This window comes from Balaenoptera physalus (genome assembly GCF_965194825.1).
Source record: "Balaenoptera physalus genome assembly, chromosome: 3".
Taxonomy (NCBI): domain Eukaryota; kingdom Metazoa; phylum Chordata; class Mammalia; order Artiodactyla; family Balaenopteridae; genus Balaenoptera; species Balaenoptera physalus.
In genome coordinates this window covers 53,409,019-53,435,375 of record NC_138890.1, presented here as the reverse complement: position 1 = coordinate 53,435,375, position 26,357 = coordinate 53,409,019, and the positions used below count along the sequence as shown (strand labels likewise).

Below are 26,357 nucleotides of genomic sequence, written 5' to 3'. Positions count from 1 at the left end.
TCCCTTGAAATGTTATGTTGCCCCAGGGAAAGTTAAAACCAATGAAATGTTTATAGATTGTCAACCTGGAAGGAAGCATGGAGTGGAGTGTTTGTCAACGTGAAGGCAGAGAACCACCTCCATGGGGATTGCCTGGACTGTTTGCTGGAATTGCAGTCCTGCTCCTTAACCCACCTACTTTATCAGAATCCCTGGGTTGTGGGCCCAGGGATCTCAATTTTTAATAAGTTCCCTCAGGTTATTCTAATGCCCAGTGATGCTTGAGGGACACAGATATGGAGAAACAGATTCAGTCACTGAATTACAGATCGAGGTATTGAAACACTGAAATTTGTCTCCAAGGAGAGATGAAGACAATATTCTGGTTTTCTGACTCTTACACAAAAGTTTTTGGGTTTTGTTTGTTTCTTTGTTTGTTTTCGTTTTTGGACATCACATTCCTTTTAGCTTCGTGGAAACTATAATATCCTTCACAAACTTTACATTGGGGTCTGGTTATCCAAGGTCAAGGCTTAGCTGAGACAGGAGGCCAGGAGCTTTGGCCAATCCAAGCTTTATTATTGCTCAAACCAGGAGAAATAGATTTGGGTGAAAATAACTAATTAAAATGTAATAGTAATGTCAAAGAAAAAGAGGTAGATTAAAAAGAATACGGATATCTGTTGGTTTGTGATCTATAGCTTGATCAAGAACATTTCCTTACTGCACAAAGCGTTATCTCTTTAAGGCAACTTTATGCTGACCTGGTTGTCTCTAGTTTGCAAAAATGTCTTACGCCTGTCACATATTTCAAAATGCTTTCCTGTCCGTGACCCTGTTTGATATCCATACCACTCTAGTAAGATAAGTGTTAGCATATTCATTTAAGGGATGAGATTCAGAGAAGTAAAGAGACTTTCTTAAGTCTAGTCAGCAACTGACTCAAGCATACAGCATTTTAGAAGAGATATTACTATGAATTTTTTTTTCAGAGTTTGCTCTCTGAGCATCTGACATGAATTTTCTCATGTACTCCGCATAACTCCTTTTTGTACTTGTCTAACTTAAACCTCATCCCAGCTCTACAGGATAACAGTACGTGACTGATGAAGAAGCTAAGGTATAGGGAAGAAATCACCTTTCGGTCATGTCATTCATCTACTCATTTAACAAATATATGTTGAGCTTTTCAGTTCTGGACATTTATCTAGGCTCTAGGAATAGAGAGGTAAGATGAGACTCTGTTGTCATAGAGATTGCACTTGACTGGGGAGAGAGAAGCACTAAACAAGTGAATAAATAAACATAGAAATTGCTCTGAGATGAATCAAGAAGAGGCAGGCCTTAGGGAGTATGTGGGCCCAGGAAGTGCTCTGTTTTGGACACTGTGGTCAGATGCTTGTACTAGGGCTGATACCTGAAGGAGGTGAGGAAGGAGCATGCCGCTGACTGGGGAAGAACAAGGGCAAAGGCCCAAATGTGATGGGCGTATGTCTCCTGCTCCAGCGAAGAGGCTGAAGCAGAGTGATCTGGGGGGACAGCAGTGGGAGATGGGCCTGGGAGACAGCTGGAGGGAGAGTCCTGCAGTGGTGGGGAAAGTCCTGTGACTGAGAGGCAGGAAGCCTTTGCAGGGTTCTGAGCAGTGGAGTGACACCAGGGACACATCTGAGAAATACTACAGGGGAAATGACTACAGAGGGCAAGGGTAGAACCTACCCAAGGCCGTATGCCTATTAAGTGTCCAGAGGTGTTGGTGGGGGCAGGTGTGGTCTCAATTTTTACATCTGGCCCCCTGCGGAGGCAGAGCTCAGCCCCACGGGCAGGTTTTTCTCATGTTCTGTGTATCCTGTGCTCAACTCCCTCCTGCCACACACAGGGAATCTCCCCCTGTCCAGGGGTTGTTGCCCTCTCTGGCAACCAGCAGACAGGAGCCCACTGAGGCAGGCCAGCGGGCAGAGCCGGGCCAGAGCCTCCCAGGCTGCAGCCTCGGGGAGCCCCACTCACCTTGGACTTCTCTTGATGCAGCTCTATCTGGATGTCTGTGAGCTTGGTCCTGAGGTCTTCGTTGGCAGCTTGAAGGGCGACAATGAGCGCCTCGGGCTTCTCGCCCTTATTTCGCCCTTTCTTGGACATGGTTCCTTTCGGAATGGAGTCTGTTGGTGTTTAATTCCTCTCAAGCAGGGGCTGCCATGTTACTGCTGCTTCTCCCGGGCGCGATGGCTCAGCAGCTACTGCGTGCTGCCCCTCGGGAAGGTCTCCTCAGCCGCTGTCCTAGAAGCCCTGGGAGAGGCAGAGACAGCAGTTACCGCTGTGACCAAGACCTGGGCCATGTGCCCGCCAGGCACTCAGCCTGAGCCGCCTGCGCAAGCCCCCTCCCGAGGGCTCCCGTCCACTTGGTGCATCAATTTAGGGCCGGCTTTCCAAAGGGCTAGTCTGGTCATGTCAACGCCCTGCTTAAAACCCTTCCAAGACCTATGAATACATGTATCAGTATATCTTTCACATCTCAGAGTGCTCTTTATGCCTGAACCTGCCCATTCTCCTAGCCTCACCTCCCCCACATCACTCACTTATACCCTGGCCGTAAGGAATGTCTTTTTCTGATTCTTCCTCTCTTCCCATAAGGACTTTTCATTTTTCTCCATCCTCTGCCCAGCCTCCTCACATGGTCCTCCCCGTATCCTCATCCTCACACGCTGCCACACAGACAGGTTAGTCTGACTAACCTTTATGACTCCATCAGGTCTCAGCTGGCATATCAGTTCCTCCCCGAAGCCTCCCACCTTACCCACAGGTTAATACATGCCCTTGTTATTCAAGTGCAGTCACCTCCATAATCTGTAAGCTTTGTAAGAGCAGGAATGTGTTTGTATTTACAACTTGCTTCTCAGAATCTATCACAAGACCTGGGACATACCAGGCACTTAATTAGTATTTGTGAAAGGAAGTCACCTATGTGATGACCTATGGTCACCCTACAGAGAGACCCAACTTTAAGAAAATCTGATATATAAAGATCTAGAATTATACAGTGGATAAACTGGGAGAAGTGGGGATTAATTATGCTGAGTTAATTGGGTCACTCACTTATTCATTTAGTCAATAGGCTTGTATATGTTGTGCTAAATACAGTATGTTGAAATTGAAAGTGTTAGCTTTCCAAGGCAAAAACAACAACAAACTTTTATCCCTATCTACCTATCTATCTATCTATATCTTCATCATAATCACCATCATCTATCTGATAACTGCCGTAAAGAAATAAACACTAGTTGTTTCAAAAATATAGACAAGAACTTTTCCTTCTCAAGAGAGAAGTAAGGAGTAAGGAGGGCTCCCTGAAGACGGTGGCATTGCCTGGAACTTGAGGAGCGGGTAGGATTGTAACAGGTGGAGAAACAGGTGAACCTTGGGTGAAGGAAATAGCAGGTGCCAAGATACAGCAAACAGAAAGCATAGTAACTATTTTGGGGGAAATGGGGGCCTGATTAGTTACAACCCAGGATATGGTTGATGGGCATTAATGCTGGAAAGTTGCCTGGAAATGATAGATTCTGGGAGACCTGGTATGCCATCCTTAGAATTTTGGAACCTTTTATTTATTTATTTATGTTTCAGTAAGTAACAAGGAAGCTGCAGGAGCTCTTGGCAGGTAGATGCCCTAATAGAGCAGTACTTTGGCGTGGTTATTCTGGCGGCAGAGTGGGGGAGAGAATGAAGGCAGGGAGACCAGATAGAAGGCTATTAAACTTGCCAAGGTGAAGGATGATGAAGGCCTAGTCAGAACAGTAGAAAGAGGAGAGAAAAAAGAGAGATGTATCTTGATTTACAAATTCTTAAATGTGTCATAGGAACGAGGAGGTAAGAAAAATATGAATACTAAACTGTTAGAGTCAATGCAAAAAAACATGACTACATAAAGAAGATACTATAGAGTTTCCCATGCAACCTTTCAGAAAATTGAGTATTGTGTACATCTAGGCGTTTCAGTCCAGAACTAAGGGGAATTCCTGCTGATGACCCACATGTTCTAGCAGCTGCTGCTCTACCAAGACCCCTGGTATTCAGCCTTGAGGACCATGCTGGGATCCTGGGCTTTCTGCCATCTACCCATGAGCACTGGGGCCATGCCCTTTGGAGAGTGTCCCTAGGGAAAGGGGATAGGCAAAGGTTAGGAAGTTGGATCCAACTGTCTCCAGCCGTCACGGACCTGTCCACCATAGTCCACCCTCTGCTAGATGCTGGAGTTGTCCTTCATGCTTGTTTTGCGCATGTTGTGGAATCATTAAAGTGTATGGCTGGGAGACTTCTGAGTGGTTACCATTCTTTGCTTTTAGAATTGAAATGAATTCAACAAGCATTTATTGAAAATTTGTATGACAAACACCACTAGGCACAAAGATAAGTAAGATAGTACTTAACTCCAAGCAGATTCTGGGTGAGTAAACTCACACGTATACAGTTAACAGGTTTCTCTTCCTCTAGCTGCTCTCTAGATGTTGCTGGTCCCCAGGGCTTCGTCCAGGTTATCTCTACTGGCCCCACCTATAGAGTTATGACTCTCAGTGCTATATCCATAGCCCTGACCATTCCCCAAACCCCAGACTCATGTATTCAACTGCTTCCTTACCAAATCCACTTGGACATCCAATTGGTATCTCAAACCTAACCTAACTAACACAGAGGTCTTCTTTACTAGTTCCTCAAAAACCTTATTCTTCCCAAGTTTTCCCATATCAATAAATGGCACCAGCACATGCCCAGTTATTCCAGATCTAAGCTTAGAAATCATCCTTTTTTTTTTTTTTTTTATCCCTTATTTCCCTTATCCGGTCCACTAGGAAGTCTGGTTTGTTTTACCTATAAAATATATCTCACTTTGGTCAACTTCTCTCAAACCCCTATGGTGCTGTCACAACACAGAGGAAAGGGCAGTTTGGGAAAAGCTTCCCAGTCACTTCCTGGCCATATCGTCATCTTGAATGAAGAATGGGCTTTTCTAACTGGAGATACTCAAATGGCAGAGGAAGGAACTTGAGAAAAACATGGAGCCACACAATTGATGTATGTAGAGAAGGTTGTGAACTGGGAGAAGAGAGACTGGGGTTAGATTTCACAGGCTCCTGAATAATCGATGATTAAATTTAATTCATAATGATTAGATTTCATTAGGTAGAAATGGAGAAACACAGCAGCCTTTGAATATAAGTGTAATAATAATAAAAGCTTACAGTGACTGATTGCCATGAGCCTGTCATTGGATTCAGCAATTAAAATACTGCTCTCATCTAATCCTCACTAAAAATGGGGGGGGGGGGGAAATAAAATGATTCACAGAAAGATTAAGTAACTTGCCTAAGAGGACTGAGTGGAAAGCTGGTGAGGCCCAGATTCAAATCCAGGCAGTTTGAAACTGAGACCCAAGGTGTGTACCCTGGGCTAGCCTGCCTCATATTTGCATTTTAGAGAGGTAGCTCCAGCAGTGTGATGGAGGATGAGTTACTAAGGAGGGAAAGACTGGAGGCAGGAAATTAGTGAGCCTGCTTCAATGGTCCAGGCGAGAAATAATGCAGCCCTGAATGGGGCCATGGCCATGGGGATGAAAAAGGAGGTGGCAGCTCTGTCACATGGAGACTTTGATGGAATCACGTCCTACTTTTAAACATTACATTCTTCTGTCCCATTGTAAATAACGAGTACCAGCTCTCTGTCATTGCTTGCAGCAAGAATGTGCAAAGCAACAGCCATATTTTACATTTTAATTTATAATCCTTTCAAAAAATATAAAATATGTGCCTGACTTCACATATTTCTAGTCTGGGAATTATTGTGAATTTCATCCCATAAGAGCTGGAAAAAAGAATAGGATTAATAAATTAGACATGTTCAGGAGAGAAAAAAGCATCACAGGAAGTTGAGGATGGAATCAATTTATAGATACCTTAAGATAAGCAGCTGTTCATACGTATGGCCCTACATACCCCTCTGTTGGAGAGCAACTTTCCAAAGTCTTTTCCAGTTGTGATGGGTGCCTGGCAATCTCATGATTCTCATATATAATTTCACTAAAATGCTTCTGTTGCTTTGTGCTGCCCCCTCCCCGTTTTGGACACCTTTATTGAGGTATAATTCACATATCATAAAATTCATAACTCAGTTTTTTAGCATATTTACAAGGCTGCACAACCATTACCACAATCAATTTTAGACCTTTTCATCATGCCAAAGAGAAAACCCATACCTATTAGCAGTCATTTCCCATTGCCCACCAAACTCTCCCAACCCAGGCAATCACTAATTTACTTTTTCTCTCCATAGATTTGTCTATTCTGGATATTTTGTATAAATGGAATCATACAATATGTGGATTTTTTTTATTAACTGGCTTCTTCTACTTCAAAAGAGTCACCCATAATACAGCATGTATCAGTATTTCATTTCTTTTTATTGCTGAATAATATTCCATTGTATGGTTGAAACTGAATTTTATTTATCCCATCATCAGTTGATGGGCACTTGTGCTGCCTTTCCTTAAGCAGTCTGAGGTCAGCCTTCAAGAAAGGCTGCCACATGCAGAGGGACACCACCGCTCAAAGGAGCATGCTCCAGAGCATAAAGGAGAGCTTGAAGGGATCACTGCACACAGATGGAATGTTTCTGGGCCACCCTCAGAGCCCTTGTCGCTGATAGCATCTGATGTAGCAGATGATCTGGAGGAGGGACAGAAGCCTCGTTCAACTAAGGGCCAATCCTGGTGGGGGGGTGGGCAGGGGGAGACGGCTTCATAACTTAAAAAAACTTGAAGGAATTTTAAGTGATCCCTAGGTTTCCAGCTCTTAGCTGCAATGGTGGTAGTGCTAGCCTCAGGCAATGCGGTGAGGCACCAAAGGTGAGAATTGTAGCTTATCCTCTGGTCCTACCCTGTCCTTAATCAGATACCTCCCATAGCCACCAAGGCTGAATTTCTCTGCAACCAAGTCTCTGATAAAGTTATCAGAAAATTTAGAGACAGGCTCTCAGGAGCAATTGCATTTTAAAATAAGGACCACTGCTTGAGAGCAAATCTTAATGTAGGAATATATTATCAATGGAAGAGTTATAGTCATCATTCATTCATTCATTCAGTAGACATTTATTGAGGAGGAAATACAGTGTAGTGTTTGAGAACAAAGCTTCCCAAATCTTTGGTCTGGTTGTGTTAAAATCTATTGGAGAGCTTTAGTGATTGGAGCTCCAATCTAGAGATTTTGATATAGTAGCTGCCAGGTGATTCTGATGCACAGGTGTCCCTGAGAACTCCTGGTTAAGAGTATGGACTATGGAGTCAGACAGACCTGAGTTTAAATTCCACCTATGTGTTCAGTAGATGTGGATCTCGGATAAATCATTAGTTCTCTAGCTGTCAATATTCCTCATCTCTAAAATGGGGGCTAGAGGAGTGGGAGTATATAGAACTATTGCTTTGGATTGTTTGACAATTACATAAAAGAATGTAAGAGATCTTCTAACACAGCTCATGACATATGAGAGTTACCATTTATTGAGTGCTTTCAATTTCAACTATTGGCTAAGGTGGTAGAAACAAAATAGCCTATAGGTATTGTCCTCAAGATGCTTAAATTGAGTAAGAATGACAAGGGGTACACAAAAATAATGATAATTCAAGTGTCACACTTATGGAAGCCCTCAAATATTAAAAAGCCATTCATATTCTTGGTTCTCTACAGACTTATTTAGGCACTGGCACAAAACCCCTGAGAGAGAGACCACAGAGAAGGGAGAGTGACATTAACACAAATAGATAAAGCTTCTTTCCTTCCCCACCATGATTTCTCCTCAGGTACCACTTCTTGGAGACTAGAAGTAGTACGCTGCATTTGAAATAATCTTGGGATCATCTGTTCCCAGCTGTAGCCTTTTTATGTCTTTTAGAGTTTAGGGAAACTCAGTGTCTATTTTTTATAACAAAATGTCCAGATTTTAAAATTTCCATTCAGCTGGATAAAGAAAATGTGGTAATGGAATACTACTCAGCCATAAAAAAGAATGAAATAATGCCATTTGCAGCAACATGGATGGACCTAGAGATTATCATACTAAGTGAAGTAAGTCAGAAAGAGAAAGACAAATATATATGATATCACATATGTGAAATCTAAAATATGACACAAATGAACTTATCTGTGAAACAGAAACAGACTCACAGACATAGAGAACAGATCTGTGGTTGCCAAGGGGGAGGGAGGTGGGGGGATGGGTTGAGAGTTTGGAATTAGCAGATGCAAACTATTATATATAGAATGGATAAACAACAAGGTCCTATTGTATAGCACAGGGAACGATGTTCAATATCCTGTGATAAACCATAATGGAAAAGAATATGAAAAGGAATGTATATATATATGTATAACTGAATCACTTGGCTATACAGCAGAAATTAACACAACATTGTAAATCAACTATACTTTAATAAAATAAACTTTTAAAAAATTTCCATTCAGCATCATTCTTTTTTTAAGACACACACTTCAAGATTAAAATCAAGAAATTAGAAACATTTATTAAATCAATTAATCAGTATTTAAATATGATGAATCTATGCTACTGTTCTTTGGTTATAATCCTGGTTGCATAGTTTGTCCAGGAAAGTAAAAATAGCCTAGAAATCCTAATATGATGTCCAGCTACATTTTCTATTGCCTCTCACATCCTAAAATATCACACAATTCTTTATCAAAAATGTGGTCAAGAAAATATAGGCACTATATATTCTATTTATTCTTGGCTTTTCATAGAGGTTAAAAACTGTAAGCATCATTCCCACCCTCCACTAGCTTCTGGCCGAGAGGAGGAGGCAAGAGACGAACATCCGTAGAGAGAAAACGAATTCTAGAATGCGGTGGATGATACAGTTGGTAAATGCTGTTGGGGTAGCTTACAGTGGACTGGGAAAGCATAAAGACAACAGACAAGGTGGCATGTGAGCTGAGCCTGAATGATGGTGATGCTGAATGATCCTGCCTACCTTATTGAGTTCTTACTCTGGGCCAGGCACTGTGCTAAGGTACAACCACTTTAGGTACACAAAATTATCCCCATTAACAATCCCAACTAATCCTTTCAGATATTTACTCTTACTACTTTTTTAGGTAAGAAAACTGAGGCTCAGAGAAGTTAACTTGAAAAAAGTTACACAGCTATGAAATGGCAGAGCTGCAACTCAAATATACATCTGTCAGTCTCCAAAGCCTCTGAGCTATAATAACACTTACTGGAAGAAAGGGCAGGATTCCACTCTGGTTGTGGGTAGGCTAAAGAGGTGGCAAAGGCATAAAAATGTCAGTGGGGACTTAAAAAAATAGAATCATGGGGTGTAGTGGTTAGAAGCTTGAGATTTGAAATCAGAAAAATTGGTTTTGAGTCAAACTTTCTAGATGTATATACTTGAGAAATTAGTTAAACTCTCTGAACTTCTCTTCCATTACTGTAAAATTTGGAAAGGGATATATTTACCTCACTGAGCTCTTGCAAGGAATAAATGAACTAAAGTGTGTAAAAATGATTAGAAATTATTATCATTATCATTATTATTATTTTTCTAGGACCTAACTATCCAGGAAAAGCCAGCTTAGATTTTAAGGGAAGAAGAAACAATTTATCATTCCTTTGTGTTAAAAGGACGGACTAGGAAAAGCTCAGAGATCCCTGAAAAGACTAAAGCAATTCATGCTTATGCTTTTGGCAAAACGGGACCTGCATTGGCAGGGCCAGTGTTCCCAGGAGTCTTGGCTTTGCAGCTGGTTCTGCCCTAAGCTACAAGACGATATTAATCTTAAGAGTTTCCAATAAGGCTGTTGCCTCTGAATTATGATTTGAAAAGCAACTGTAATATAAAATAGCTAGAGTTCATGTGTATGCAACACTTCTCCATAACTAACATTTGGATATGTCCACTGCACCAAAACCTTGCTAGCTTGTCTAAGCCTTTCCCCCACTTCTTTTCCAAAGATGATGCTTTAGAGTCAGATGTTGTTAGTATTTAAAATGAATGAATTAAACTTACTTTATTCCCAGTGACCTGCAGAGAAATGTTAAACCCTTCTTTATGCAGGAAAACACATTCATGAACTGTGCATTCATGAACCTAACACAGCAATTTCATATAAAGGAGGGGAGCTGCTATATAAGCCAATCCAACCCTGGAGTTCTAGTTTTCCTATATAAAGGGAATGTGGTGGTGTGGCTATGGGGTCAAAAGACTCTTAACCCTTTATACATCTGTTAGAAGAAAGTGTATCTGAAATGCTAACATTCAACATGGTGGATATTATGCATCTTCAGGATTGGGATGCGTCAGGCTTGTATAGTTCTTTGTGTTACTTTTTTCCTCTCCTATTCTTCCACCGAATTACCCTCTTTATCACATAATAATAATAGCAATTATTTTATTACTACAAATTATTTAGTCAACAGGTTAAATTTTTCATACGAAAGAATGTAATATAAATACAATCAAAATTTATTATTCCTGATGGATTTGTTTTTTAGATCTCAGGTTTAAATCTTCATATTAGAAATATACTTCATGAAATGTACAGTAAAAGAGCTCTCAGCACACATACAAGAGACGTCTAACCTCTTTAAGGGGGGTTGTCAGGAAGGCTTGGTAGAAATGATGTCTAAATTGAAATCCAAAGCGAGTAGGATTCTTCCAGAACTAATCTGCTCTACAAACTTTGTTAATGCAGTTCCTTGTTTGGCTTTCTTTTTCCTCCTCAAATCTCTGGTGAACTCCATCCTACTCATATTTTGGGGGCCAGATCCAATGTCATCTCATATCACTTTCCTTCACACCTCTTCACCCTCTCCTGTGTGGAATAAATTATTCCTTCAATTAGGTTTCTATTTTCACTTTAAAGACACTTATAGTATTCAGCACTAATTCCTTAATTTATTGATTCATCAATTCACAAATATATGTGAAGCATCTGGAGGGGGCGTATCTGTGCTAAGCAAGAGGGACAGGGTCCTGTCCTTCCCAGAGGAGGAATCAGCGATTTCATGCAGTGTGAAAACTGCACACATGAAAAGAGAAAGGAATCACAGGCATTTTGGTGGTTCAGGAAAGACTTAGGAAAAGTGATATATAACAAAGATCTGTAAGATGAGAAAGAATCAGCCAGCTAAGGGTTAGAGTAGGAACAAAGAATGTTCTAGATAGAGGGAGTACTGAGTAGGAAGGGCCAGGGGTAAAAAAGAGTATAAATGATGCTCTGGAGAAAAATATAGGCAAGAACTTGGTGAAAAAAATGGGAAAACTTCAGAGATGAACTTGGAGACGTAAGCAGGGAACAGTTGGTAGAGAACAGTATAAATTATGTTAAAGGGTTTGGACTTCATCCCCAAAGCAGTGTGTAGTCACCAGAGTTTCATACAGGGGACTGACTTGATCACATTCTGGTTTTAGTAAGTCCTTTGGCAGTTGAGGATGGAATGGACTGAAGGGGTAAACACAGATGTAGAAAGAACATTTAGCAGGCTATGGCCATAATTCATTTAAATCATAGTTATTCTTTAGGTGACTGAGTCTCACTTGAGGGTGAAACTGTCTCATTCATCTTTGTACTCATAGTACCTGTCACAATGACCACCACGAAGTTCAATTTAATGAACACTGGTCCAGATCCAAGGAAAATACTGAGAATGAGGAACATATTTCACAATTTCAACAAAGATGATTCATAATACGGTTTATTATGGGAAATTTCCTTTGCTTTGTGCAAGCACCTGAATGGTTGTTTTGATTTCAGGCAAAAGTTAAAGCTTGGTATAACAGTTAAATAAACAATAAAGTTAAATAAATTTTTATTTAAGCCATATTCTGAGATTTCACGATCCTTGCTGTTATTCATCATACTCCCAAGTTTAACTTCACTCAGCACTCAGCACTATTTTTGTGTATGGTGTTAGGGAGTGTTCTAATTTCATTCTTTTACATGTGGCTGTCCAGTTCTCCCAGCACCACTTATTGAAGAGACTATCTTTTCTCCATTGTATATCCTTGTCTCCTTTGGCATAGATTAGTTGACCATAGGTGTCAACTCTGGGCTTTCAATCCTGTTCCATTGATCTATATTTCTGTTTTTGTGCCAGTACCATATTGTCTTGATTATTGTAGCTTTGTAGTATAGTCTGAAGTCAGGGACTCTGATTCCTCCAGCTCCATTTTTTTCCCCTCATGATTGCTTTGGCTATTCGGGGTCTTTTGTGTCTTCATATAAATTTTAAGATTTTTTGTTCTAGTTCTGTAAAAAAGGCCATTGGTAATTTGATAGAGATTGCATTGAATCTGCAGATTGCTTTGGGTAGTATAGTCATTTTCACAATATTGACTCTTCCAGTCCAAGAGCATGGTATATCTCTCCATCTCTTTGTGTCATCTTTTATTTCTTTCATCAGTGTCTTATAGCTTTCTGAGTACAGGTCTTTTACCTCCTTAAGTAGGTTTATTCCTAGGTATTTTATTTTTTTTTGTTGCAATGGTGAATGGGATTGTTTCCTTAATTTCTCTTTCTGATCCTTCGTTGTTAGTGTATAGGAATGCACGAGATTTCTGTGCATTAATTTTGTATCCTGCAACTTTACCAAATTCATTGATTAGCTCTAGTAGTTTTCTGGTGGCATCTTTAGGATTACCTATGTATAGTATCATGTCATCTGCAGTGACAGTTTTACTTCTTCTTTTCCAATTTGTATTCCTTTTATATGTTTTTCTTCTCTGATTGCCATGGCTAGGACTTCCAAAACTATGTTGAATAATAGTGGCAAGAGTGGACATCCTTGTCTTGCTCCTGATCTTAGAGGAAGTGCTTTCAGTTTTTCATCATTGAGAGCGATGTTGGCCGTGGGTTTGTCATATATGGCCTTTATTATGTTGAGGTAGGTTCCCTCTATGCCCACTTTCTGGAGAGTTTTTATCATAAATCGGTGTTGAATTTTGTCAAAAGTTTTTTCTGCATCTATTGAGATGATCATATGGTTTTTATCCTTCAATTTGTTAATATGGTGTATCACATTGATTGATTTGGATATATTGAAGAATCCTTGCATTCCTGGGATAAATCCCACTTGATCATGCTGTATGATCCTTTTAATGTGTTGTTGGATTCTGTTTGCTAGTATTTTGCTGAGGATTTTTGCATCTATAGTCATGAGTGTTATTGGTCTGTAATTTTTCTTTTTTGTAGTGTGTTTGTCTGGTTTTGGTATCAGTGTGATGGTGGTCTTATAGAATGAGTTTGGGAGTGTTCCTTCCTCTGCAATTTTTTGGAAGAGTTTGAGAAGGATGGGTGTTAGCTCTTCTCTAAATGTTTGATAGAATTCACCTGTGAAGCCATCTGGATCTGGACTTTTGTTGGAGGATTTAATATCACAGTTTCAATTTCATTACTTGTGGTTGGTCTGTTCATATTTTCTATTTCTTCCTGATTCAGTCTTAGAAGCTTATACCTTTCTAAGAATTTGTCCATTTCTTCCAGGTTGTCCATTTTATTGGCATAGAGTTGCTTGTAGTAGTCTCTTATGATGCTTTGTATTTCTGTGGTGTCTGTTGTAACTTCTCCTTTTTCATTTCTAATTTTATTGATTTGAGTCCTCTCCCTCTTTTTCTTGATGAGTCTGGCTAAAGGTTTATCAATTTTGTTTATTTTCTCAAAGAACCAGCTTTTAGTTTTATTGACCTTTGCTATTGTTTTCCTCATTTCTTTTTCATTTATTTCTCTTCTGATTTTTATGATTTCTTTCCTTCTGCTAACTTTGGGCTTTGTTTGTTCTTCTTTCTCTAGTTCCTTTAGGAGTAACATTAGATTGTTTATTTGAAATTTTTCTTGTTTCTTGAGGTAGGATTGTATTGCTATAAACTTCCCTCTTAGAACTGCTTTTGCTGCATCCCATAGGTTTTGGATGGTCATGCTTTCATTGTCATTTGTCTCTAAGTATTTTTTGATTTCCTCTTTGATATCTTCAGTGATCTCTTGGTTATTTCGTAACGTATTGTTTAGCCTCCATGTGTTTGTGTTTTTTACATTTTCCCCCTGTAAATTATTTCTAATCTCCTATCTTTGTGGTCAGAAAAGATGCTTGATATGATTTCAATTTTCTTAAATTTACCAAGGCTTGATTTGTGACCCAAGATGTGACCTATCCTGGAGGATGTTCCATGTGCACTTGAGAAGAAAGTGTAATCTGCTGTTTTTGGATAGACTGTCCTATAAATATAAATTAAATCTATCTGGTCTATTGTGTCATTTAAAGCTTCTGTTTCCTTATTAACTTTCTGCTTGGATGACCTGTCCATTGGTGTAAGTGAGGTGTTAAAGTCCCCCACTACTATTGTGTTACTGTTGATTTCCTCTTTTATAGCTGTTAGCATTTTCCTTAGGTATTGAGGTGCTCCTATGTTGGGTGCATATATATGTATAATTGTTATATCTTCTTCTTGGATTGATCCCTTGATCATTATGTAGTGTCCTTCCTTGTCTCTTGTAACAATCTTTGTTTTAAAGTCTATTTTATCTGATATGAGTATTGCTACTCCAGCTTTCTTTTGATTTCCATTTGCATGGAATATCTTTTTCCATCCCCTCACTTTCAGTCTGTATGTGTCCCTAGGTCTGAAGTGGGTCTCTTGTAGACAGCATATATATGGGTCTTGCTTTTGTATCCATTCAGCGAGCCTGTGTCTTTTGGCTGGAGCATTTAATCCATTCACATTTAAGGTAGTTATCGATATGTATGCTCTTATTACCATTTTCTTAATTGTTTTGGGTTTGTTTTTGTAGGTCCTTTTCTTCTCTTGTGTTTCCCACTTATAGAAGTTCCTTTAGCATTTGTTGTAGAGCTGGTTTGGTGGTGCTGAATTCTCTTAGCTTTTGCTTGGCTGTAAAGTTTTGATTTCTCTGTTGAATCTGAATGAGATCCTTGCTGGGTAGAGTATCTTGGTTGTAGGTTCTTCCCTTTCATCACTTTAAATATATCGTGCCACTCCCTTCTGGTTGTAGAGTTTCTGCTGAGAAATCAGCTGTTAACTTTATGGGAGTTCCCTTGTATGTTATTTGTCGTTTTTCCCTTGTTGCTTTTAATAATTTTTCTTTGTCTTTAATTTTTGTCTATTTGATTACTATGTGTCTCGGTGTGTTTCTCCTCGGGTTTAACCCTCCTGGGGGTCTCTGCACTTCCTGGACTTGGGTGGCTCTTTCCTTTCCCATGTTAAGGAAGTTTTCGACTATAATCTCTTCAAATATTTTCTCAGTCCCTTTCTTTTTCTCCTCTTCTTCTGTGACCCCTATAATGCGAATGTTGGTGCATTAAATGCTGTCCCAGAGGTCTCTTAGGCTGTCTTCATTTCTTTTCATTCTTTTTTCTTTATTCTGTTCGGCGGCAGTGAATTCCACCATTCTGTCTTCCAGGTCACCTATCCGTTCTTCTGCCTCAGTTATTCTGCTACTGATTCCTTCTAGTGTCCTTTACATTTCAGTTACTGTATTGTTCATCTCTATTTGTTTGTTCTTTAATTCTTCCAGGTGTTTGTTCTTTAATTCTTCTAGGTCTTTGTTAAACATTTCTCTCATCTTCTCTATCTTTGCCTCCATTCTTTTTCCGAGGTCCTGGATCATCTTCACTATCATTATTCTGAATCCTATTTCTGGAAGGTTGCCTATTTCCACTTCGTTTAGTTGTTCTTCTGGGGTTTTATCTTGTTCCTTCATCCGGTACATAGTCCTCTGCCTTTTCATTTTGTCTATCTTTCTGTAAATATGGTTCTCGTTCCACAGGCTGCAGGGTTGTAGTTCTTCTTGCTTCTGCTGTCTGCCCTTTGGTGGATGAGGCTATCTAAGAGGCTTGTGCAAGCTCCCTGATGGGAGGGACTGGTGGTGGGTAGAGCTGGGTGTTGCTCTGGTGGGCAGAGCTCAGTAAAACTTTAATCCACTTGTCTGCTGATGGGTGGGGCTGAGTTCCCTCCCTGTTGGTTGTTTGGTCTGAGGCGACCTAGCACTGGAGGCTACAGGCTCTTTGGTGGGGCTAATGGTGACCTCTGGGAGGGCTCACGCCAAGGAGTACTTCCCAGAGCTTCTACTGCCAGTGTCCTTGTCCCCACAGTGAGCCACAGCCGCATCACCCCTCTGCCGGAGACCCTCCAACACTAGCAGGTAGGTCTGGTTCAGTCTCCTATGGGGTCACTACTCCTTCCCCCTGGGTCCTGATGTGCACACTACTTTGTGTGTGCCCTCCAAGAGTTGAGTCTCTGTTTCCCCCAGTCCTGCTGAAGTCCTGCAATCAAATCCCACTAGCCTTCAAAGTCTGATTCTCTGGGAATTCCTCCTCCCGTTGCTGGACCCCCAGGTTGGGAAGCTTGACGTGGGGCTCAGAACCTTTACTCCATTGGGTGGACTTCTGTGGTATAATTGTTCTTCAGTTTGTGAGTCACCCACCCAGCAGTTATGGGATTTGATTTTATTGTGATTGCGCCCCTCCTACTGTCTAATTGCAGCTTCTCCTTTGTCTTTGGATGTGGGGTATCTTTTTTCGTGAGTTCCAGTGTCTTCCTGTAGATGAGTGTTCAGCAGTTAGTTGTGATTCCAGTGCTTTCCCAGTGCTACACATTCTTATTTGCAATGTCCTTTCTTTCTAGATTGAAAGTATTTTACAGCTAATGTAGAGTGAGGAGTACCAACTTCATTGGACATGGGGGAGAAATCTCAAACCAGCAGGAAATGATTGTGTATTCAAGGTCAGACAGAGCAAGAAACATGCATCAGAGCCCCTGCCTAAGAAGGCACTTCCTTCATATGTATACTATTATTAAAAAAAAAGAAAAAAACCCAAAAACTGGTATGTAAAATTAAAGAAAAATACCCAGATCACTGGAGGGAGTGGGCTTCAGAGAAGTGTATTTATAACTGATAGCAAGCCTTTCTATTTTAGGTATAAGTGAAACACATATAACTTATGCTATTGTTTCCTTGGTGACTGTTTTCAAAGACCCTGAATTTAAAAAAAAAACTATCATAAAAGCACCCTTGCAAAGCATCAAACATAAGCAGAAATTTCTATATACAGGAGGTGAATAATGTGTACCTGCTATTAAAAAAAAGGCAGGACAATTTCTGTGTTAAGATTTATACAGGTTAATATTACTTGAGTAAAAGCACATAAAGTTTGAAAAAAATAACTTTTGGATATACAATATAGTTCTATTATAAAGAACTGCATTTAATTTACCACGCTCTACTAAAGAGAAACTGGCTATCAATGTCTTCCTTATGTTATAATATGGTACCATGTAGTATAATAAATTACAGAATAATATAGATTATTATTATTTTTTATCATTTAGATTTCTGTTTTGAGTTTTGTCCCAGAGGCAATGTTTAACTACATTTTTTTAAACTGATGGGATCTTGGAAGCAAGACTGTGAAGTTGACTAGTGGAAAGTAGTCAACCTAGCCCCAGCGTGTGGGCCATATGTTACAGGAAAATCATTGCAAAAAGCAGATCAGCATCTACCTCTTGAACTATAATCATGTGCAAGTTATCGTGTCAGAGTTGAAGATAATACAATATGTATCCGCCAAACAAAGCTGCGTATGCCATGTGCCAAAGGGGTGAGGACACACACACACACACACACACACAGGAGAACAAAAGGACTAGGAGCACAAGGGCAAGGACTATGTCTCTCTGGCTCCTTGTTGAATCTCAGTGCCTAGTACAGTGCCAGGCACAAAGTAGATTCTGAATAAATATTGCTGAATAAATACATGACTTCACCAAAAGAGAAGGCCTTACAGTTAAGGCTGGAACATGAAGGATGAACAGGAGGGATCAAGGAAAGGCAGAAAAGTAGGACACGTGGAAGGTAAGTGTGAGGAATAAATTGCAGATTACAATGTCTGGTGTGGAAGGTTCATTCTGGGGGACCAATGGATGTACAACTAGAAAAATAAGGGGAGGGTAAATTATGAATGTCTTGACTGCCTAGATACTGACTTTACATTTTGTTTAAAACGTACTGAGAATCTGATAAATATTTTTAAGAGAAGAGGTATGATGCAACGGGCATATACCCTGAGAAAACCATAATTCAAAAAGAGTCATGTACCAAAAATGTTCATTGTAGCTCTATTTACAATAGCCAGGACATGGAAGCAACCTAAGTGTCCATCATCGGATGAATGGATAAAGAAGATGTGGCACATATATACAATGGAATATTACTCAGCCATAAAAAGAAATGAAATGGAGGTATTTGTAATGAGGTGGATGGAGTTAGAGTCTGTCATACAGAGTGAAGTAAGTCAGAAAGAGAAAAACAAATACAGTATGCTAACACATATATATGGAATCTAAGGAAAAAAAAAAAAAAGGTCATGAAGAACCTAGTGGCAAGATGGGAATAAAGACACAGACCTACTAAAGAATGGACTTGAGGATATGGGGAGGGGGAAGGGTAAGATGTGACAGGGTGAGAGAGTGGCATGGACATATATACACTACCAAATGTAAAATAGATAGCTAGTGGGAAGCAGCCGCATAGCACAGGGAGATCAGCTCGGTGCTTTGTGACCACCTAGAGGGGTGGGATAGGGAGGGTGGGAGGGAGGGGGACGCAAGAGGGAAGAGATATGGGAACATATGTATATGTATAACTGATTCACTTTGTTATAAAGCAGAAACTAACACACCATTGTAAAGCAATTATACTCCAATAAAGATGTTAAAAAAAATAAAATAAAGGAAGATTAATCTTGATGTTATATGCAGGGCAGAATGAAACAGAAAGAAACTAGAGGTTAGAGGTACAGATATGAATCCATTACCAATGTTCATATACAAAGAGATGAAGTTTGGATTAGGATGGAGGAACAGAAGTGCCTTTTTCTTTCCTAACCAAAAGGAATGCTTATTCATCTCACCATCATCATTTTCTTCATCATCATGCAATGTCTTCTCTTAACTGAGCACTTACTATGTGCCAAACAGTGTACAATGCAGCATTTTATGTGCATCCTTCCATTTCAGACTTAAAGCAAGACTATGAGATATACACATTTATTATTCCTTATTTATAGATGAGAGAATTGAGTTGATAGGTCAAGTCCCTTACTCAAAGTCACGGAGCTAGGTAGGTGGCATAGTCAAGATGTGTCCGAGCCTGAAGTGTCTATGGACTAAAACCACTACACTTTTCTCCAACTGGTCTGTGATGTGTGAAGGGTCCACACAAATGCTGACTGTTGGGAAGCAGTGAGAGAGGGAAGGGAACGTTGAAGATGACACCCAGTCCTTGTGCATGGGACTTGGGAAGATTGTGGATACTGTCAACAAACTCACTGGGATGAAAGGAGGAATACATGTGCCGAGAGATAACAAGAGCTAATATTTTCAGGTACTCAGTATAAGCCAGGCACTATGCTAAACGATATTCATTTTCTCATTTAATCCACAACATTATAAGTATTACAGACAAGGAAAAAGAAGCTCAAAAAAGAAATAAACAGCACAGTTAGGACATAACATGGACAGTCTTACTCGAGGGTCTATAAACCTGACAAAGATGCTGTATTAGAAACACCCGTTCGTTTTTAGAGAATCACACGTGAGGGACAGCAATACCATCTTTTTGTTCATGATTCGTTGATCGATTTACCTATTTATAAACTTTACTCCACAATTCATTTGAAAACAATTTCCAAGCACTTTATAGAAATAGATTGCAACAAAATAAGATTTTAAGACATTTAAAATGAAGTAAATAGTACTTGTGTACACAAAAAGCAATAGTTGAATAGTAACTATGTAACATATATAAAGATAGGTTTTCAAATAGCGATAGTTTCTTTGAGTGGTAGATGATAAGAGGTCTTAATTTAAACTTAGTAAGGCTTTTCTTCCCCGTTCCCAAGATTTCGGTAATAATTATTGTATAATTTCTATAATCTGAATGAAATAATGTTTCTGAGGGAAAACTGAAGAAGAATTCAGTGAGGAAAGTGGAGCTAAGAGAAATTAAGGGTAGATAACCAGCTGAAGCTACAGGTGAAGCTGGAATACATAGTCATGCTTCTGACAGCACATGATGAAAACTGGAATGAATTCAAGCATAGAGACCGTGTTCCTAAATCTGAAATGCTTCGGACTCTAAAATGCCTCTCCTCTCCCCTGAAGAGAGAACCAGCCATTCGGCACAGAGAGTCCCGGCACAACTGTCCACTCTGCAAATCCTGACAACGGGAATCAACAGGATGGGAACAGGCTCCTTCAAACTGTATGCTGGGCCCCTTCTCGCGAAGGGACCATGTAGTCAGTTAGATTGGAGTTTGAGGCTTTTTTTGAAAAAATCGCAGGTTGGGGGTGGGTCTGGGGAGGAACTTCTTTCTGTCAAACCCTACCTTTCTCAGGGAAGCCTTTGCTGCCTGCCAGCCTCTCCCAAGAGCATCTTACAGACTCAAGAGTACAGAGCACTCTGCATTACCTATGAAATTAACTTCTCACTCTTCAATGTCTCGATCTCTTTTTGCTCCACAGTCAGGGATTTCTCTGGGCCTCTTCACCACTTTACCCCCAGGGCTTAGCATAGTGCCTGACAGTAAAGATTCAAAAGTAAAATGTTTGTTGAAGTAAGTGGGTGGAGCCAGAATGACATTTCCATCGGCAAAAGAACTCTTAAAACCCACAAAATCTTAATGTTATTCTTCCAAAATATGAACTATTATAGGAGGAGGTGTAATTTACCATTGAGTTAATCATAATGTTATTTTTACCCCGTATTAAACTCTGCAGTATATTAATAGTAGCTAAGTACTTAGAAATTTAAGCAATATAATTTCAAATGTAAGCAATTTACATCTGAGAAACACATTTTTTTTCCTCAGTATTTTCTTTGGCTTAGTACCTATCCCTTGGCACAGAAACTAAGAATTACAATTTCTCATTTAAGATTTTAAACTATTTCTATAGACAACTTTGTTAGGAAAAGCAAACTCAAAGGCTCAGTTTTTTTTTTTTTCTGTACACAGACCCACAAGAAAGATTCTGAGATCCATTATTTCCTCTTCGTATGGTAAGCAATCTTTGATATTCCAAAACCCTGGAGTGCTGGCCTATAATATTCTAGATCATCATAGCTTTTGTACAGATAATTATTATACTTCATCTGCTTACTCACCTCATACTGTGACAGTTGAATACTACTACTACTGCTAATTATCATCATCATTATTATTATTGACCATTTACCACTGCCGGCCACTGTGCTAAGCTGTTTACATGCATTAGATTTTTAATGCTCTGAGGTAGGAATACAAGTCATCTAGTCCAGCCTCAAATGTATGACTTATGAATACTTTTTACACCTATCCCCCCTGGGAGGGGCTGCCATGTAAATAATGAAGTGCAAGTTTGAAAATGTAATGAGTGCTGTAACAGGGAAGCAAACCAGACACTACTGGAGCACAGAGGAGGAGATCCAATTCCCTGGGGAGGACTAGGACTGCTTCTAACAGAAGGGATGGCTGAGCAGAGTCTTGAATGATGAGAGATGATTTGTCATGTGGTTGAGGAAATAAGGAAGAAGTGAATAAATGTTATATGAGAAGATTTAGTAAGAATTATGTATATACCAAGACTATTGATTAACTCGAGTTAGGGGGAGGATGGAGGAGGGACAAGAGAGAATTTGGAAAGGGTTCATTTTTATATCTGATACTAAGCGCATCTCTATTCTTACACCTCATGTAAAACATTAAATTTGGGGGAGGAGGGTTCCACATGCTGAGCTGTAGACTAAAAAATTGTTTAATAATAATGCTATTGAAGGGGCTTCCCTGGTGGCGCAGTGGTTGAGAATCCGCCTGCCAATGCAGGGGACACGGGTTCGATCCCTGGTCTGGGAAGATCCCACATGCCGCGGAGCAACTAAGCCCGTGCGCCACAACTACTGAGCCTGCACTCTAGACCAATGAGCCGCAACTACTGAGCCCATGCACCATAACTACTGAAGCCCACGCACCTAGAGCCCATGCTTCGCAACAAGAGAAGCCACCGCAATGAGAAGTCCACGCACTGCAACCAAGAGTAGCCCCCGCTCGCCGCAACTAGAGAAAGCCCGTGCGCAGCAACGAAGACCCAACACAGCCAAAAATAAATAAATGAAATAAATAAATTAAAAAAAAATAATAATGCTATTGAAATCTTTCTATATGTCAAGCACAGTATTTACCATTGCACATATAGTCTCTCTCTAAAACATGTTCTTGATGTAGATATAATTTTCCTATTATGCAAGAGAAGACATTAAAAATTCTAAATTTGCCCAACTTTACACAGCTTGTATGTCTATGAGCCATTCATTGATTCAGTTGTTTCTTGACAGCCTATGATGTGCCTGTCAAAATTTAAAATCAGGTCAGCCTGATTCAAAAACATTCATTTTAACCACTACATAGCACTAGTCTCTCCTTTAGGATCAGAAAGGGAGTATCTTTTTTTTCCTTTTTTTCTATCTATTATTAGCTTTAAAACTCTCAGATGAATCAAAAATAAGTCCTGCTCTATAGAAATCAAAGCATAAGGCTGCAAACACATTTCTTGTCCAGGGTGTTTCAAAGATTTAACACAAGGCTGTGTATCATTATTGCAGCAATGCGCTGAGCCCTGATTGAAGTAGTCACTTAGGGCATTTCAGTGATAAATCCCATTTTTCAGGGCATTTATAACCCAGCAGTTAACATTTTTCCTGTGTGAAATAGGGTAAGACAAGGGAGTACTTTACTCCTGCAAAACAGGGCACACAAAATAGCTATTAAGTCTTAAATGATCACATGAGATAGATAATTAAATAAGATGGGATTGGAAGCCTGAATCCAGGGCTGTGGTTGAACAACTTCTTATAGTGTTGACCTGGTTCCTTCAGACAGTCTGACAAAATACAACCAATAGTAGTAAACAGTAATCAGTAATATTTCCCTTGTATTCATTCAGATGGGGTAACAGAGACTTAGTGAAGATTAATGATTGACCTTCATTCAGCCCTGAGCTGGTAAGTACTGATTGGGGAAGATTTAATCCAAGCTGTTTGACTGTAGAGCCCATGTCTTCACTCTATCACTCAGTGCCTCTCTTGGAGGGTGGTGATGAAAATTCCATGGACTAAGGCAGGTGAAGGGTTTAGCAAGGTACGTATCAAATAAGAGATCTTTTTAAAAATCAGTTTATTTGACAAATGTCTACTTGAACACTTCATAGCTGCCAATCACTGGTCTTGGCACTGAGTAAATAAATGAAAACAGACATAATCTCCAGCTCATGGAGGTAACATGTTAATTGGGAGAGGCACACAATAAGCATGATAAATAAATAAGTACCCTGCTAGATTATGACAAAGTTCTATGGGGAAAAATAAAAGCATGGAAGGTGATGGGAAGTGTCCAGGTAGGTTGCGATTTTAGATAAGGGAAAGCCTAACCAAGCAGGTGTTATTTGGCTAAAGACTGGAAGGGGTGAGCCATGCAGATGCCTGGGCGGAAGCATTCCAGGAGTGCAGGGCAAGTATAAGAGCTCAGCAGTGGGCACAGACATCCAAGTTCCAGGAGCTGAGGGAAGCCAGCCAGGCTGGAGAGGGTGAGCAAGCTAGGACAGCAGCCAAGTTGAGGGCAGGCATTAATGGGAAGGCAGCATGTGCAGACCATGCTGTGCTTCTTAGGCCATTTTACATCGACTTGGGCTTTTACTCAGAGTGAGGTCCCATTAGAGGGTTTGACAGGAGGGGGGCCCTGATCTGACCTGGGTTTTAGCGTCTCACTGACTGCAATGGTAAGAGTAGAAGAATTTTCATAAGAGTGGAAGTAAGGAGACTGGCTTGGAAGCCACTGCAAAAATCCAGCTTAGAGATGGTGGTGGCTTAGGTCAGGGTGAGAGCTGTAGAGGTGGTAAGAGGGACCAGATATAAGCTGCTGTTAATCCTTTCTAAGTTGGTGTTTGGCCAAAATTACAATGAATCAGTTGTTAAGCTGAGATGCAAAGTCACATAGGGCTGAATGAAGTATTAAACAGTACGCTAGAGTGTCTGTCTCTGAAATTTATTAAGCTCCCACTCTAAGAAAGGCATTATGCCAGGCACTGCAGATGAAAGAGATGAGGGTGACTATCCCCGCCCCTTTGAGAGCTTAACTCTAGTAAGAGGACAATATACCACAGCTCTATGTGGGGGCAGAATGTGGCCGTATGCATTCTTCCAATGAATATTTGCTAGATGTGGTTTTAGGTGCTGAAGATCAATAGATAGAATGTAGATAGAAGAGACAAAAATCCCTGCTCTCATGGAGTTTATATTCTAGGAGAGCGAGACAAAAAACGAGCAAGAGAAATATATAAATTATATAGCATGTTAAAAGGTAACAATGAAGGAATTCATAAAGGTCAAACCCATACCTGCACAACACTGTAATAGGGAAAAATTAGGAACAATGTAACATCCATGTGAAAGGAACTGGCTTAATAAAGTGGTATGTCCAGTCTATAAACTAGTATACAATAGTTATAAGATACATAAGTAGATATACTGAACCAATGAGACTAGCTGCACTTCAAGATATATTACTGAATCAAAAGAGCGATATGATGAACAAAACACAAAGTGTAATTTTTAATATACACACACACATATACCACCATGTGCACATATATGTATATGAAGTCACAATATATTTTGGAAAGACACGGGTGAAGGGATCAAAAAAGCTTCCCACATGCTTCACATCATTTGCTCCCAGGCCTCCAACTCCTCCCTTCTCAGCTGTGGGTCAGTCTGCAGATCATTCTCCAGAGCTGTGTGGCAGTGTGGCCACTGCAAGATACACTGTGTCATCCTCTGTGTGATAAGCCCCACCTTCATGACAGCTCTGACAATGACATACTTTGATCTGTCTCTGGGAAAGCTGAGACCCTTAGAGTGGACAGGTCAGTCCTGGGTGAAAAAACTATCTCTTCTGTTTCTTTCCTGTCTCCCAGGATCTTCCTGGGGGTTTGGAGGTAACTGGAGCCTCATTCTGGCCTCTTTCTCTCCCACCTTTGTCACCATCTTCTGGCCCAGTGCCTCACTCCACTCAGCCTTCCCAAGCTCAGTAAATGTGATAAACCACTCCTGCCAACATGCTAGCAGATAAGGTTTGTGTTTACAGACTCTCCCATCCCCCTGATATGTGAGTTTTATTTTAGAAAGGGGTTTAGGAGACACAAGCATTGCATGAGATTTTATATGAGAAAATTAGTGTTACCCATAAACCACTGTACATAAACTCAGTTATTAAAATGATTAATATTAACTCTCCCAGACTTCCTTGGTGGCACAGTGGTTAAGAATCCACCTGCCAATGCAGGGGACATGGGTTCGATCCCTGGTCTGGGAAGATCCCACATATCGCGGAGCAACTAAGCCCATGCGCCCCGACTACTGAGCCTGCGCTCTAGAGCCTGCGAGCCACAACTACTGAGCCCGTGTGCCACAACTACGGAAGCCCGTGTGCCTAGAGCCCGTGCTCTGCAACAAGAGAAGCCACTGTAATGAGAAGCCCGCGTGCAGCAATGAAGACCCAACACAGACAAAAACGAATAAATAAATATATAAATTTATAAAACAAAACAAAAAACTCTCCCACCTTTTCCACTGTACACAGATTAAATGTTATTGTTATTATTAACCATCTCACCTCCTCCACAGTAGACAGATTGGGAAATGATATTAATAAATCTCCCCATCCCCCAGCCCTGCTTTTTCTGTCACTGGGAAGATATTTGCATGAACTGTGCTGGGCTTAAAAGGCCAAGGATTTTTAATCTCCCCTGTTCCTAGTACTGCCTAGCATTCTTTCTCCTTTTTTTCTTTTTTTTTTTTTTTTACAAGTTTATAAGTTTACAAAGTGCTCGAACATGCTTTATCTTATTTAACATTCACAATGAGACTCTGAGACATACTATGATCCCCACTTTAAGATGACAAAACTGGCCCTCAAAAGCATGAAGTCACTTACCCAAGTTGTTACAAAGCTGGGATGTAACCTAACTCGTCTTCTTCCAAGCACTGTGTTCATGTAACACAAACCAAGCTTGGCCAGACTTTCTGTCCTACAGCCTCACCCGGAAGAGGGGAGTGTTTTTCCCTCTTTCTGCTCAAGGACACAGGAGGTGCTGTTGATTAGTGGGATGCAGAGGAAGGAGCACTGGAACTACAGTGGAGGTGGCCAGGCTTGTGACTGTCCACAGCTGTGTGAGGGGACACCGAGTGGGAGCCTATGTGCTGCACCTGTGCCTCTTGAGTCTG

The 26,357-nt window shown here is 40.3% G+C and overlaps 1 protein-coding gene across 8 annotated transcripts in view; it reads right to left on the bottom strand.

Annotated features, from left to right (window-relative positions):
• JAKMIP2 (janus kinase and microtubule interacting protein 2) overlaps positions 1-26,357 on the bottom strand; it is a 201,051-nt gene that overhangs the window by 68,706 nt on the left and 105,988 nt on the right. For all 8 annotated transcript variants that reach the window (XR_014261657.1, XM_082454126.1, XM_082454129.1 and 5 more), the window contains one exon: positions 1,984-2,259. Coding sequence is in view for 7 of the 8 variants with exons in the window: in XM_082454126.1 (XP_082310252.1) it covers positions 1,984-2,112 (129 nt within the window). In the remaining variant the exon portion in view is untranslated. The remainder of the gene's footprint in view (positions 1-1,983; positions 2,260-26,357) is intronic.